We start from the raw sequence: 16,072 nt of genomic DNA, 5'->3' as shown, positions 1-16,072 counted from the left end.
AGCAGAATTGAGCAAGTACAAGCTAGAATTTCGGAACTTGAAGATAAATCATTTGGCACTAATATATTTGAAGAAAAATCAGACAAAAGAATTTTAAAAAATGAAGAAACCTTAAGAATCATGTGGGACTCTATCAAGAAAAATAACCTACGAGTGACTGGAGTACCATAACAGGGAGGGATAACAGAAAATACAGAGAAAATTGCTGAAGATTTGTTGGCAGAAAACTTGCCTGATATTGTGAAAGATGAGAAGATATCTATCCAAGATGCTCATCGAACTCCACATAAGGTAGATCTTAAAAGAAAGTCACCAAGACACATTATAATCAAACTTGCCAAAACCAAAGATAAAAAGAATTATAAGAGCAGCGAGGGATAAATGAAAAGTCACCTACAAAGGAGAGCCAATAAGAATAAGCTTGGACTACTCAGCAGAAACCTGGCGGGCAAGAAGGCAATGGGATGACATATTTAAAAAACTGAAGGAAAAGAATTGCCTGCCCAGAATTATATATCCAGCAAAATTGTTTCTTAAATATGAAAGTGATATTAAGACATTTCCAGATAAACACAAGGTGAGGGAATTTGTAAAAACCAAACGGAAACTACAAGATATACTAAATGGAGTTCTTCAGTTAGAAAATCAATAATATCAGGTATCAACCCAAGACTAGAACACTGGGCAGAGCAACCAGAAGTCAACGCAGACAGGGAAATCCAAAAAAAAAGAAAGCAAGATTGTTAAAAAAAAAAACTGGGTAACAGCGATGTTATTTTATAAAAGAAGACAACATTAAAATAATAAAGAGGGACTAAAAAATGTAATCATACACCTTCCATATGGAGAGGAAGATACGGCAATACAAAGAAAGAAAAGTTAGTTTTAAATTTAGAAAAATGGGGTAAATAATAAGGGAGCCACAAGGAGACAAACTATCCTACTCATCAAAATAAAATGCAAGGGAAAAACACAGACTCAGCAGAAACAAAATCAACAACAAATATGAGGAAAGGACAATATATAAAATATTGTCACATAAAATCAAGTGGGAAAAAGAAACTGTCAACACACAAAAAAAGACATCAAAATGATAGCACTAAATTCATACCTATCCATAATTACCCTGAATGTCAATGGACTAAATGCACCAATAAAGAGACAGAGAGTGGCAGAATGGATTAAAAAACAAGATCCGTCTGTATGCTGCCTACAAGAGACACACCTTAGACTCAGAGACACAAACAAACTAAAACTCAAAGGATGGAAAAAAATATATCAAGCAAAGAACAATCAAAAAAGAGCAGGAGTGGCAATATTAATTTCTGACAAAATAGACTGTAAAGTTAAATCCATCATAAAGGATAAGGAAGGACACTATGTAATGATTAAAGGGACAATACACCAAGAAGATAAGAAAACAAACTATCAGCATTGAAAGTGAGATAGACAGCTCCACAATAATAGTAGGAGACTTCAACACACCACTTTCGGTGAAGGACAGGACATCCAGAAAGAAGCTCAATAAAGGCACGGAAGATCTAAATGCCACAATCAGCCAACTTGACCTCGAAGACATATACAGAACACTCCACCCGACAGCAACCAAGTATACTTTCTTTTCTAGGGCACATGGAACATTCTCTAGAATAGACCACATATTAGGGCATAAAGCAAGCCTTAGCAGAATCCAAAACATTGAAATATTACAAAGCATCTTCTCTGACCATACGGGCATAAAAGTGGAAATCAATAGCAGGAAAAGCAGGGAAAAGAAGTCAAACACTTGAAAACTGAACAATACCCTGCTCAAAAAAGACTGGATTAGAGAAGACATTAAGGATGGAATAAAGAAATTCAGAGAATCCAGTGAGAATGAAAACACTTCCTATCAGAACCTTTGGAACACAGCAAAAGCAGTACTCACAGGTCAATTTATATCAATAAAAGCACACATCCAAAAAGAAGCAAGGGCCAAAATCAAAGAATTATCCCTACAACTTGAACAAATAGAAAGAGAGCAATAAAAGAAACCCACAGGCACCAGAAGAAAACAAAAAATAAAAATCAGAGCTGAACTAAACGAAATAGAAAACAATTGAAAGAATTAACAAGACCAAAACCTGGCTTATTTGAAAAAAATGAACAAAAGTGATAAACCACTGGCGAAAGTGACAAAAGAAAAACAAGAGAGGAAGCAAATAACACGAATAAGAAATGTGAGGGGCGATATTACAACAAGACCCAACTGAAATTAGAAGAACCATATCAGATTACTATGAAAAACTGTACTCAAACAAATTTGAAAGCCTAGAAGAAATGGATGAATTCCTAGAAACACACTACCTACCTAAACTAACACAAACAGAGGTAGAACAACTAAAGAGACCCATAACAAAAGAAGAGATTGAAAAGGTAATCAAAAAACTCCCGACAAAAAAAAGCCCTGGCCCGGACAGCTTCACTGCAGAGTTCTACCAAACTTTCAGAGAAGAGTTAACACCACTACTACTAAAGGTATTTCAGAGCATAGAAAAGGACGGAATACTCCCAAACTCATTCTATGAAGCCACCATATCCCTGACACCAAAACCAGGTAAAGACACCACAAGAAAAGAAAATTATAGACCTATATCCCTCATGAATGTAGATGCAAAAATCCTCAACAAAATTCTAGCCAATAGAATTCAACGACATCAAAAAAAAAAATTCACCATGACCAAGTGGGATTCATACCAGATATGCAGGGATGGTTCAACATTAGAAAAACAATTAATGTAATCCACCACATAAATAAAACAAAAGACAAGAATCACGATTTTATCAATTGATGCAGAAAAGGCATTTGACAAAGTTCAACACCCATTCATGATAAAAACTCTCAGCAAAATAGGAATAGAAGGAAAATTTCTCAACATAATAGGATTTATACAAAACCAACAGCCAACATCACCCTAAATGGAGAAAGCCTGAAAACATTCCCACTGAGATTGGGAACCAGACAAGAATGCCCTTTATCACCACTCTTATTCAACATTGTGCTGGAAGTCCTAGCCAGAGCAGTTAGGCTGGATAAAGAAATAAACGACATCCAGATTGACAAGGAAGAAGTGAAAGTTTCTCTATTTGCAGATGACATGATCTTATACACAGAAAACCCTAAGGAATCCTCCAGAAAACTACTGAAACTAATAGAAGAGTTCAGCAGAGTATCAGGATACAAGATAAACATACAAAAATCAGTTGGATTCCTCTACACCAACAAAAAGAACATCAAAGAGGAAATCACCAAATCAATGCCATTTTACAGTAGCCCCCAAGAAGATAAAATACTTAGGAATAAATTTTGCCAGAGATGTAAAAGACCTATACAAAGAAAACTACAAGACAGTCCTGCAAGAAACCAAAAGAGACCGCCATAAGTGGAAAAACATACCTTGCTCATGGATAGGAGGACTTAACCTTGTAAAAATCTCTATTCTACCAAAAGCCATATATAGACACAATGCAATTCTGATCCAAATTCCAAAGACATTTTTTAGTGAGATGGAGAAACAAATCACCAACTTCATATGGAAAGGATAGGGGCCCCGGGTAAGTAAAGCATTGCTGAGAAAGAACAAAGTGGGAAGCCTTACTCTACCTGATATTAGAACCTGTTATACTGCCACAGTAGTCAAAACAGCCTGGTACTGTACAACAGTAGATACGTAGACCAGTGGAACAGAATTGAGAATTCAAGCATAAATTCATCCACATATGAGCAGTTAATATTTGACAAAGGCCCAAAAACAGTTAAATGGGGGAAAAGGCAGTCTGTTTAAAAATTGGTGCTGGCATAACTGCATATCCATCTGCAAAAAGTCAAACAAGGCCCATACCTCACACCACGCACAAAACCTAGCTCAATATGGATCAAAGACCTAAGTATAAAATCTAAAACGATAAAGATCATGGAAGAAAAAATAGGGACAATGCCAGGAGTCCTAACACATGGCATAAACAGTATACAAAACATTACTAACAATAGAGAAGAGAAACCAGATAACTGGGAGCTCCTAAAAATCAAACACCTATGCTCATCCAAAGACGTCACCAAAAGAGTAAAAAGACTACCTACAGACTGGGAAAAAATTCTTAGCTATGACATTTCTGATCAGCGCCTGATCTCTAAAATCTACATGATACTGCAAAAACTCAACTACAAAAAGATAAATAAAGACAAAGACAATTTAAAAATGGACAAAAGACATGAATGGGCAGTTCACTAAAGAAGACATTCAGGTAGCTAACAGATATATGAGGAAATGTTCATGAGCATTAGCCATTAGAGAATTGCAGATCAAAACTACAATGAGATTTCACCTCATCCCAACAAGGCTGGCATTAATTCAATAAACACAAAATAATAAATGTTGGAGAGGCTGTGGAGAGATTGGAACACTTATACACTGCTGGTGGGAATGTAAAATGGTACAAGCACTTTGGAAATCGATTTGGCGCTTCCTTAAAAAGCTAGAAATACAACTACCATACAGCCCAGCAATCCCACTCCTTGGAATATACCCTAGAGAAATAAGAACCTTTACACGAACAGATACATGCACACCCATGTTTATTGCAGCACTGTTTACAATAGCAAAAAGATGGAAGCAACGAAGGTGCCCATCGACGGATGAATGGATAAATAAATTACGGTATATTCACACAATGGAATACTACGCATCGATAAAGAACAGTGAGGAATCTGTGAAACATTTCATAACATGGAGGAACCTAGAAGGCAATATGCTGAGTGAAATTAGTCAGTTGCAAAAGGACAAATATTGTATAAGACCACTATCATAAGAACTTGAGAAACAGTTTAAACTGAGAAGAAAACATTTTTTTGTGGTTACGGGAGGGGGGGAGGGAGGGAGGGTGGGAGAGGGGCATTCACTAATTAGATAGTAGATAAGAGCTACTTTAGGTGAAGGGAAAGACAGCAGAGAACACAGGAGAGGTCAGCACAATTGGACTAACTTAAACCAAAGATGTTTCCTGAATAAACTGAATGCTTCGAAGGCCAGCATGGTAGGGGTCTGGGGACCATGGTTTCAGAGGACACCTAAGTCAACTGGCATAATAAAATATATTAAGAAAACATTCTGCATCCCACTTTGAAGAGTGGCGTCTGGGGTCTTAAACGCTAGCAAGCGGCCATCTAAGATGCATCAATTGGTCTCAACGCACCTGGATCAAAGGAGAATGAAGAACACCAAGGACACAAGCCCAAGAGACAGAAAGGGCCACATGAACCAGAGACTACATCATCCTGAGACCAGAAGAACTAGATGGTGTCCAGCTACAACCAATGACTGCCCTGACAGGGAACACAGCAGAGAACCCCTGAGAGAGCAGGAGATCAGTGGGATGCAGACCCCAAATTCTCATAAGACCAGACTTAATGGTCTAAGACTAGAAGGACTCCGGTGGTTATGGCCTCCAGACCTTCTGTTAGCCCAGGACAGGAACCATTCCCGAAGCCAGCTCTTCAGATGTGGATTGGACTGGACAATGGGTTGGAGAGGGATGCTGGTGAGGAGTGAGCTTCTTGGATCAGGTGGACGCTTGAGACTATGTTGGCATCTCCTGCCTGGAGGGGAGATGAGAGGGTGGAGGGGGTTAGAAGCTGGTGAAATGGACACGAAAAGAGAGAGTGGAGGGAGAGAGCGGGCAGTCTTATTAGGGGGAAAGTAATTGGGAGTGTGTAGCAAGGTGCATATGGGTTTTTGTGTGAGAGACTGCCTTGATTTGTAAACTTTCACTTAAAGCACAATAAAAATTATTTAAAAAAAAAAAGACGCTTTGAAAAATCAGGTTCCTTTGGCCCCATTTACTTCAAATGATCAACAAAGGTGTGTGTGTGAGCGTAGGAATGCCTTTTTCTAGGAAAGAAAAGCAGCACTAAGCCTTTACACTTAGCTCTAATGAAAATATGTCAATGAATCATGGTTCATGGAGGAAATGGTTCCAGAAATTGGAGAGAGGTGGATGCTTGGTAACAGCTCTGATTTATTTCAAAGAAGCTTTGAATGTATTCTAGGCATCTCTCTCTTCCTCTAAATCCGACTAATTAATAGGCCTGGTTAATGCTGCCTCTTAAACTTCTCTTGAATCTGTCACTTCTTCTCAGTCTTCCTTGTGTACTATCTTCCCTGTCAGATTGTAAGCTGTATGTAATGGCAGGAATCATATTCATTATAAACTCAGCAACGTCACATATGGTACCTATAAACTCAGCAATGTCACGTATAAGGTACCTATAAATGTTTACTCAATAAAGTCAAGCCCACAACATAACTTCTTTTCTGGCATGTCACACCTGCTTTGCTAGTTGGTTTTTTCCCTCCAGTAGTACTCTTTTCTTCTTCCCCATCCCTTTATCTACATTAGGCTAAATGGATCAATCTAATTGCAAATACTGAAAGTCTCTGTTTTTAGACCATTTAATGGCACCTCAAGGGGGTAAAATCTAAATTCAAGCATAGTAATTCAAGCATATATCATGTTAGTGTGCCTCTCCTGCCTTATCTACAGTTCCATTTTTTTTCTTTTTACCATGTGGCTCCAGTTGTGCCTAAGCAACCAAGAGTGAGCCACACTGACTGTGTTGCTTTCTGCTTCCTTGACCTCACACAGTTTTCTTTCTGCTCAGAATGACATTTTATCCTGTTTTTTTTTTTTTTTTCCCCGCTCCTTTTTTCTCATCAGGCAGGCTCCTCTTGTTCTCAGATTAAAATCTTTTTTACAGTCTTCTATGACTCTTCCTGGTATATAACTAGATTGTAAATTTGTAATTTAGCATATAAGGTTAAAAATCTAGCTCTGTTACTAGCTGTGTGTTTGTCCAAATCATTTAACCTTTTGGTACTTTAAAATCGTAACAGACCTAGTATCATTGGGTGATTGTATGAATCAAATGATATAATCTAAAGAGGTCAGCACACTGCTTGGCACATGGCATGTATACTTCCTTAAATGTTAGATGATATTATTGCTGTTCTTGTATAATTCCCCCTGTACTTGACCGTGAGCTCCTTGATCGTAGGGCATGTCAGTCATCTTTAAATTCCTAAATACCTGACACATGGTAGGTGTTAATGTTCTTTGAATGAATGAGCGGATAAACAACTATTCTAAAAGTTGGAGGTTAGAATAATGGGTAGGTAGAAAAGTCAGGTCAAAATACAGACCCTTGGCTTGTATTTCTAAATTTCAGTGTTGATATTTAACAGCTCTATACTTACCTCTGAAATCCTACTATAGCCTCTGCAAGCCTCAATTCATAGCCTGTTTAAAGAAGAACTTGTGAAAAAAAAACCATGTTCACTGTCTTCAATAGAAACCTGATGGGAAAATCATTAAAAGAGCAGGTTCCGGAATGTGCATGTATTTATTAAATCTTAACATGTTGTTGGCTTATTGTTCAGCCTAGAGATAGACAAAGTTGACTTCTGAAAATGTTTTATATCTCTCATATTAACTGCAATCTTTTGGAGCTTGGAGTTCTCAATGTTCCAGAAATAATAGTTTCATAATATATTTTATGCATTTTGGTAATTTAAAGAAGTTTAATTAGACTGAAAAAAAATGGTTTAAAAGACCAGTAAAATTAACAATATTTACTAAAACTCATCATAGCCCCTGTGCAAAGGAGCATTCTTATTACATTATTTGGTAATCAAGCTTTGGGGGCTTAGAGAAAGAACATAAATTGTACATAATCAGGAGAGTTCTCTGCTGAACAGACATCAGGAAGCAGAGAAACATTTTATATCAAAATTGGATAACAGTATCTTAATTACCCATTGTCGTTATTAGGTACTGTCAAGTCGGTCCTACTCATAGCGACCCTATGTACAACAGAACGAAATTACCCATATGATATTTAAAAAAGTAACCCGAAAACACCTATTGAGCAACTTCTTTGTGCAAAGCACCATGAGGAATACAAAGAAGCACATTAAAAGCCTATAAAGCATCCATGAAAGAGTTAAATGCAGCACGTTTTAATGAATAGACTAAGACAGTAGTAGAAAAGATGACAATACACGATTAATTAACAAATTACTTCAGAATTTAAGGATGATGTAAGAATCAAATTGCAACTTGAATGGATGCTGTGATACTAAAACCGTTGCCTTCGAGTCGATTCTGATCTGACTCACAGCGACCCTATAAAAACTGATCATTTAATGAGATAAAAACAGCCAACACCACCTGGTGCATACAAAAAACTTTTTTAGACTGGCAGAAACAGTTAGGAGAGGAATGTGTTAAGAGACCAAGATCAATTAAACTTAAAATAGGCTCTGTTAAAACAAGGAAACCGATTTTCCTAATTCTTATAGCCTTTATCTTAGTAAACTTTTTCACAAGTAATTTGAAATCTTTTAACTTTATAGTAAAACTGAGTAAGTAGTAATGACATATATTTGTATTGCACACATACACACACCCTTAGATAACTAAGCCTTTTGAGATGAGTGTATTTGATACTAAGGACAAGATACTCTATAAGAGAAAAAAACTGTTTCCAGAAATACTAAACAAAGAAATCAAATTTTTTTTAATTTGGATCTTTAAAAGTGCAATCATTATTGGTTCAATAAGGTAATTGTCTAACCTTAAATTTATTACAACTGATTAAGAAAGTGAAAATGACAAATTCCGTTTGACTCAAGATAAGGTTTTGATTGAAAATGAGCAGCTTCAAATTTCCTTTATTTAAAAAAAAAAAAAAAATCCAGAAATATTCCCTGATCTGAATGAGCTGGGTTTTAAATGAGGAGGAGGAGAAATTTTCCTTGTTGAGAAGGTGGGAAAAGGGAGAACAAACAGTATGTGCAAAGAAGTGAAGATGCAGCTGAGTATAAACCAGGGCTTCAAAGTGAATTATTCCAGTCCATGCCCCTGGAAGAAACTGAGACTCTTAGAAGTACAGAGACTGGACAAAGTCTTGAATAAGTTCTGGAAAAGGCAGCTTGCCCTATGATTTTTTTGTAATAGAGTTTTAATGTAGAGACCGCAATAGCTGTGACTTTGGGCTTCAAAGAATTAGAAGGCCTCAGCTTGTTTTTTCATTGAGAGTTGTCATATTATGATTTTAAAGTAACAGAACATTCCATCATTCAGAAAATATTCTTCTACCCTGATATACCAGAACAGTATTTTTAAAGAAATTCTAGGAAGGGTGTTAACACATTAGGGGTTCTACAGGAAGGAAGGCTCTTTCCTACTATTTTTTAGGTATAACTTTCACTGACAAGATCAGGCCAGGAAAAGCCTAACTGGCTCTTGGCCCAGACAATGTTACAATCATTGAGTGCACTCAACCTGCACTGCCTGGGGACAGCAACAATTTAAGACAGAAAAAAAGCACAGGCCACATGCTGCACATTGTTCCAGTGTCTTAGATGGCGTGTATGCTCTATATCCTTTGCTGTGATGTTCTTTGAACTATTAGAACGGAAATTTTAAAATAGCCTAGAATTTTAGTTTTCCCAGAAGGGTGTCAACTTTAAAAAAAAAATAGTAAAGCTATTCACAGCTGTATCCCCAGCAACTAAAACAGTTTTTGATGAGAGTTCTTAAAATTAATTGTTACTTCATTTTCAGAACAAGAATTGTTTTCATTTGCCCATTGATAATGAATATCATGTTGTACTAGAATATCATGTTGTACTAGAAGCATTGTAAAATTGAAAAGAACTGATCCAGCATTCGAAGACCCCCAATTTCAGTCAGGTCTCTACAGTTTATTGTGTGACCTTAGGCTTCATTTTCTTTGTCTCATTGGGGGTATAATAATATCTAATTCACAGGATTGGGGAAATATTAAATGAGATACAGTATGTGAAAAGTGCTTTATAAAATCTTAAGGGCTATATAAATATTAATGTCATTTGTGGTAGAAAATACTTAATAATGTTAAAATACATATTTACTGGGATTAGCCTAATTTTCTGCATCCTGCATTTGTTTTAGGTAGGGGGACAAGTGATCCCTATTGATTGAAATGCAGTTTTGAATTCTTTGATAAATTGCATTTCAGGGAAGCTGATTGTGAATTATTTCTAGCAAATGAACTAGTGTGAGGTGTGGGGAATAGTCTATAAATAAAGCATTCATTTTTAAATGAAATATATTTACTGTATATTTTTCTTGATTGACTTAACCTTTTGCTTGCTAATTTGTATACAACTAAAGAATTAATAGATATTTGGTAGATACTTAATATGTTCTAGGAATTATAGCATGGGGAAATGGAACATTAAGCTTTTGAGATGTTCCATGATTAACCGAACCAGAAGACCAAACCCATTGCCATCCGGTCGATTCTGACTAATAGCAACACTTAAGATGGAGTAGAACCACCTCATAGGGTTTCCAAGGAGTGACTGGTAGATTCACACTGCCGACTTTGGATTAGCAGCCAAACCCTTAACCACTGTGCCACCAGGGTTTGGAAATTTGGGGTAGAATTTCCACGTGCTACTATAGCCCTCTCATGGAGATTCTTCATATCCATTAGTGTAGATTCTAAAAGTCCCTCATGTAGAACCTGTTTAATTTTGTTTCTACCAAGTGTTTCCCAAACTTATTTGACTAGAAAACCCTCCTTTTTTTTTTTTTTTCATTGCACCTGTTAACATTCTTTGGAATACTTTGTAAAACTGGTATGAGAAATAATAGTATTGGCTACATGAATTTTAACAGTATATTTGGAATTCTGAACATTTATATAACCTGATAAATTTTAATTTTTTTTTAAGAGTTGTCTATGAGATTGAAATGGCTGTGGTACCTGATACCTGTAATTCATCGCCAGATCATAGGAATTGGTCTGTTACAACTCCTTAAGTATTCTTTCTTTTACTGACCACTTCTTATGTTACCTTTCCCAAACTACTTAATCGAAGAAGATAATCTTTTCAGATGGCAATCTGAAAACATCTTTATAGCCAGTACGTTTAAAAAAAAATTTTTTTTCTGACCTATAAATACTGAGAACCTAACAAATGCAAGTTACTGCTCTTTTTTTTTTTTTTGTCTCCTTTACATACAATAAACTGCATCAATATAAAGAGTAAAATTCAATTAATTTAAAAAGATAATTTACACCTGTGAAACCACCTCTGGCGGCAAGGTACAGAACATTTCCATTACTTCCCCAAGTTTCCTTTTGTCCATTTGCAGTTCCCTCTGCCTCCAGCCCCAAGTAACCAGTGGTCTGCTTTTTCTCACTATAGATTGTTGTTGTTGTTAGGTGCCGTTGATTCAGTTCCGACTCATAGAGACCCTGTGTACAACAGAACGAAACGCTGCCTGGTCCTGCTCCATCCTTACAGTGGTTGCTATGTTTGGGCCTATTGTTGCAGCCACTGTGTCTATCTCCTTGAGGGTCTTCCTCTTTTTTCCTGAGCCTCTACTTTACCAAGCATGGTGTCCTTCTCCAGGGACTGGTCCCTCCTGATATCATGTCCAAAGTACTTGAGAAAAGGTCTGTCCATCCTCCCTTCTAAGGAGCATTCTGGCTGTACATCTTCCAAGACAGATTTGTTCATTTTTCTGGCAGTCCATGATATATTCAGTATTCTTCACGAACACCATAATTCAAAGGCATGGATTCTTCAGTCTTCCTTATTCATTGTCTAGCTTTCACGTACATATGAGGCAATTGAAAATACCATGACTGGGGTCAGGCCCCCTTTAGTCCTCAAAGTGATATCTTTGTTTTTTAATACTTTAAAGAGGTCTTTTGCAGCAGATTTGCCCAAAGCTATTCTTTGTTTGATTTCTTGACTGCTGCTACCATGGGCATTGATTGTGGATCCAAGTAAAATGAAATCCTTGACAACTTCAATCATTTCTCCATTTATCATGATGTTGCTTTTTGGTCCAGTTGTGAAGATATTTGTTTTCTTTATGTTGAGGTGTAATCTATACTGAAGGCTATAGTCTTTGATCTTTATCAGTAAGCGCTTGAAGTCCTCTTCGCTTTCAGCAAGGAAAGTTGTGTCATCTCTATATCTCGGTTTGTTAATGAGTCTTCCTCCAAGCCTGATGTCATATTCTTCATATAATCAACTGCTTGGATTATTTGCTTAGCATACATATTGAATAAGTATGGTGAAAGTATACAACCCTGACGCACACCTTCCCTGATTTTAAACCGCGCAGCATCCCCTTATTCTGTTCGAACAACTACCTCTTGGTCTATGTACAGGTTCTACATTAGCTCAATTGAGGGTTCTGGAATTCTCATTCTTTGCACTGTTAACCATAATTTTTTATGATCCACACAGTCAAACACCTTTCCATAGTCAATAAAACATAGGGAAACATCTTTCTGGTATTTTCTGCGTTCAGCCAAGATCCATCTGACATCAGCAATGATATCACTCATTCCACATCCTCTTCTGAATCCAGTATCCCATCACCGACAGCATTATATTTTAGGATAGATCTCGAAACGTTCTTTTTGACTATGGATGAGATGCTGTTCCTGTTCAATTTGAATTTGTCATTCCCGGCATAGTAGACCATATGATTGCCCGATTCAAAATGGCCAATATCCGTCCATTTCGGCTCACTCATGTTTAGGATATCGATCTTTATGCGTTCCATTTTATTTTTGATGACTTCCAATTTTTCTAGATTCATGTTTTGTAAATATGACGCTCTGATTATTAATGGATGTTTGCAACTGTTTCTTCTCATTTTGAGCTTGAGCCCATCCATGTCACTAAAGTTGACACTACTTTGAGGAGGCAGGTCTTCCACAATCTTATTTCAAGTGCCTTCCAACCTGAGAGGCTTATCTTCTGGCACTATATCAGACAATGTTCCACTGCTACTCATGAGGTTTTCACCTGCTCTTTTTTTTTTTTAAGAAGTAGATACCCAGGTCCTTCTTCCCAGTCTTTCTTAACCTGGAAGCTCCACTGAAACTTGTCCACCGTAGGTGACCATGCTGGTATTTGAAATACCAGTGGCATAGCTTCTAGCATCACAGCAACACACAAGCCAGCACAGCACAACAAACTGATAGATGAGTGGTGGATGGATTAGATTGGGTTTTTTAGTATTTTATATAAATGGAATTATGTAGTATGTATTATTTTATGTGTGGCTTCTTTAAGCCAGCATAATCATTTTGAGACTATTGCGTGTTGTTGAGTGTATCAGTAGTTTGTTCCTTTTTATTAATGATTAGTTTTCTGTTATGTGGAAATTTGGACAGCACACAAACAGAAACATATGGTATACTTATTTTGTTTCTCCATTCATGAATTGATGGACATTTGGGTTGTTTACAGTTTGGGGCTGTTGTGATTAAAGCTGTGAACATCCATGTGCAAGTCTTTGTGTGGATACATATTTTCATTCTACTTGGGTAAACTCCTAGGAGTGGAATGGCTGGGTTATTATAGTGAGGTATGTTTAACTTTTTAAGAAACTGCCAAATAACTTTCTTAAGTGTTTGTACTATTTTATATTTCCATCAACAATGTATGTAACTTCTAGTTGCTTCATATCCTTAGCAACATTTAGTATTGTCAGTGTTTTTCATTCTAGTCATTTCTAAGGCAATATTATGGTGTCTCATTGGGTTGGTCTGGGTATTGTGGTTTAAATTTGCAGTGATCTGATAACTAATGTGGTTGAGCATCTCTTCATATACTTACCACCTTGCCTTCTTAGTGAGGTATCTGTTCAGATTTTTTGCCATTTTTAATTAAACTGTTTATTTTCTTATTGTTAAATTGTTGGAGTTCTTTATGTATGTTGGATACAAGTCCTTTTTTAGGTATCATATTAATATTTTTTTTTTTGCTGTCACTTTCCTTTGCATTTTCTTCATGGTAATGGTTGTTTTGTTTTTTTACAAATATCAGTTTACCAATTTTTTCTTTTATAGTTCTTCTAGAAGTTTTATAGTTTTAGCTTCTACCTTGAGGTTTTTTTTAATCCATTTCAAGTTAAATAGATCTAGTTGTTGCAGTATCACTTCAAGATGCTTTCACTCTTCTCATTTTCACTTCCATAGAAATTTTATAATCAGCTTGTCAATTTCTTTATTATAGGCCTTATGGAATTTGACTGGGTTTGTGTTGGATCTATAGATAAATTTGGAGAGAATGGTTCTGTAGCAATATCGAATCTTCCAATCTATTAAAATGATATTATCTTTATATTTTTGCAGGTCATCTTTAATTTCTCTTAGCAGTGTTCTGTAATTTTCAGTGAAGAGCTTGTGCATGCCTTTTGTTAGTTTGATTGCCAAGTTTTTTATGTTTTTATCTTTTATGCTTTTAATGTATTCCCATAAACAGATTTTTTAAATTTAATTTTCTAATTGTTTGCTGGTTAAAAAATATGGTTGGTTTTTTAATATTAAATTTGTACTCTGATCTTGCTAACAGTTGTTTTGTAAGCTAGACATACTCAGTCTATATATGTTACTAATGATGTGTTTGGACAATAATCATTGAGTGATAAAGGAATACAAGGATGGAATTATGGGAGATTATATCAAAAGTTCTGCTTTTATTGCAACAATTTTCTAACAATTCCTTTTGATATAATGAGTGTAAGCGATACACACATTTCCTAAAAGAGAATAATCATCTTCTGCTAACAGTTGCTGAGGAGCAGAAAGCCTCCTGGAAATACTGCTTTTCAAAACTGCTCTGAACGTTGTTTCTTTGTCGAAATATTTGAAATAGATTATAGAATCTCTAGTGCTTGTTCTATTTACTATTGAAGAGTAATAGTGGGTTGTTCCTGAGATTCTGGACATCCCCTTTCCTTTGGTGCCTGATGTGGAATGTCCGTTCTGAACTTGACTGATCCATGTTGCCCCATCTTCTTTATAGGCATTGATGCGGCCTGGGAGAATTGATAGAATCATCTATGTGCCTTTACCAGATGCAGCAACAAGAAGGGAAATATTTAACCTGCAGTTTCGCTCTATGCCGATCAGTAATGGGGTTGACCTAGATGAACTTATCCTCCAAACAGACACATATTCAGGAGCAGAGGTAAGATAACTTCCCCTCAAAATACCTTGGTGTAAGGGAAGCAATAGCTTGGGTCAGTTAGCAGGAAAAGACTGCTTGCTGGCAGCTGTTGTAAATGATCATGTATTAAAAAATCTTAAAATAGGAAATGCCGTACATGATAGATCATCACTAAGTTAAATTGTATTTTACCTGGCCTCTATTATATCTCAGTTGTTTCCTACATGCTTGTATTATTTCTCAAAATGTAGTCTTCAGAGAAGTAGTGTGATATAGTGGGAAGAAGAGCTAGAAGTCAGAAGATTCTGTGTTGGGCTTCTTCATACATAATTTTCAGCCAGTCACGTACTTCTCTAAACTCATTTCTTTACCTGTCAAACGGAGATGATAGTGTAACCCTTCCTACTGTCATGGATATCGTAAAAATGAAATTAGGATATCAAGAAAGCACCCAGAAGTACAAAGGGCTAGGCAAAATCTTTACTCATTTTAGAAAATTTTCTCAGTCTATTTATGTATTAACAAAGATTCTCTCATAAAAACGGTAAAAGGGACACACATTCTGCCCCAGCTGTGAAAATATACTTTCAATAGGAATATGAAAGGGCTTCATAAAAAATATGAAAATCACTTTAAGTGTGACAGATTAGTTTTCCTTGTCTTAGCAACTCTTATAAAAGGTTGATTTTATTTTTAAAATAAAATTTCATTAAAATAATTCTGTAATTTTTCTATGTGCATTTATTTAGGACAGACTATATTCCTTAACACAGAAATATCTCCTGAGTACTACTAATGTGGATTTATCCCAGGAAATTCATATTTTTTTAAGTAAGAAGTTGCAGAGTCTTTTCATCCTGAATTTTCCAGCAGGCTGGGACTCTACATCCTATTTTGCTTGCTATTGTTCTTTTCTATTTTCTGTAAAAACCAAAGAGATTAGCACATAACGGGTCATTAGTGGTATGTACTTGGAGAATAGTATAGACAAATTTACAGGTGAA

General features: G+C 36.2%; 1 protein-coding gene across 4 annotated transcripts in view; it reads left to right on the top strand.

Annotated features, from left to right (window-relative positions):
- Positions 1-16,072, top strand: part of AFG2A (AFG2 AAA ATPase homolog A) — a 352,856-nt gene that overhangs the window by 267,034 nt on the left and 69,750 nt on the right. For all 4 annotated transcript variants that reach the window (XR_010322021.1, XM_064285363.1, XM_064285361.1 and 1 more), the window contains one exon: positions 14,925-15,089. Coding sequence is in view for 3 of the 4 variants with exons in the window: in XM_064285363.1 (XP_064141433.1) it covers positions 14,925-15,089 (165 nt within the window). In the remaining variant the exon portion in view is untranslated. The remainder of the gene's footprint in view (positions 1-14,924; positions 15,090-16,072) is intronic.

This window comes from Loxodonta africana, chromosome 5 (genome assembly GCF_030014295.1).
Source record: "Loxodonta africana isolate mLoxAfr1 chromosome 5, mLoxAfr1.hap2, whole genome shotgun sequence".
Classification (NCBI taxonomy): Eukaryota; Metazoa; Chordata; class Mammalia; order Proboscidea; family Elephantidae; genus Loxodonta; species Loxodonta africana.
Note: the sequence above shows the minus strand (reverse complement) of the source record. Positions and strands in the feature narration are given on the sequence as shown.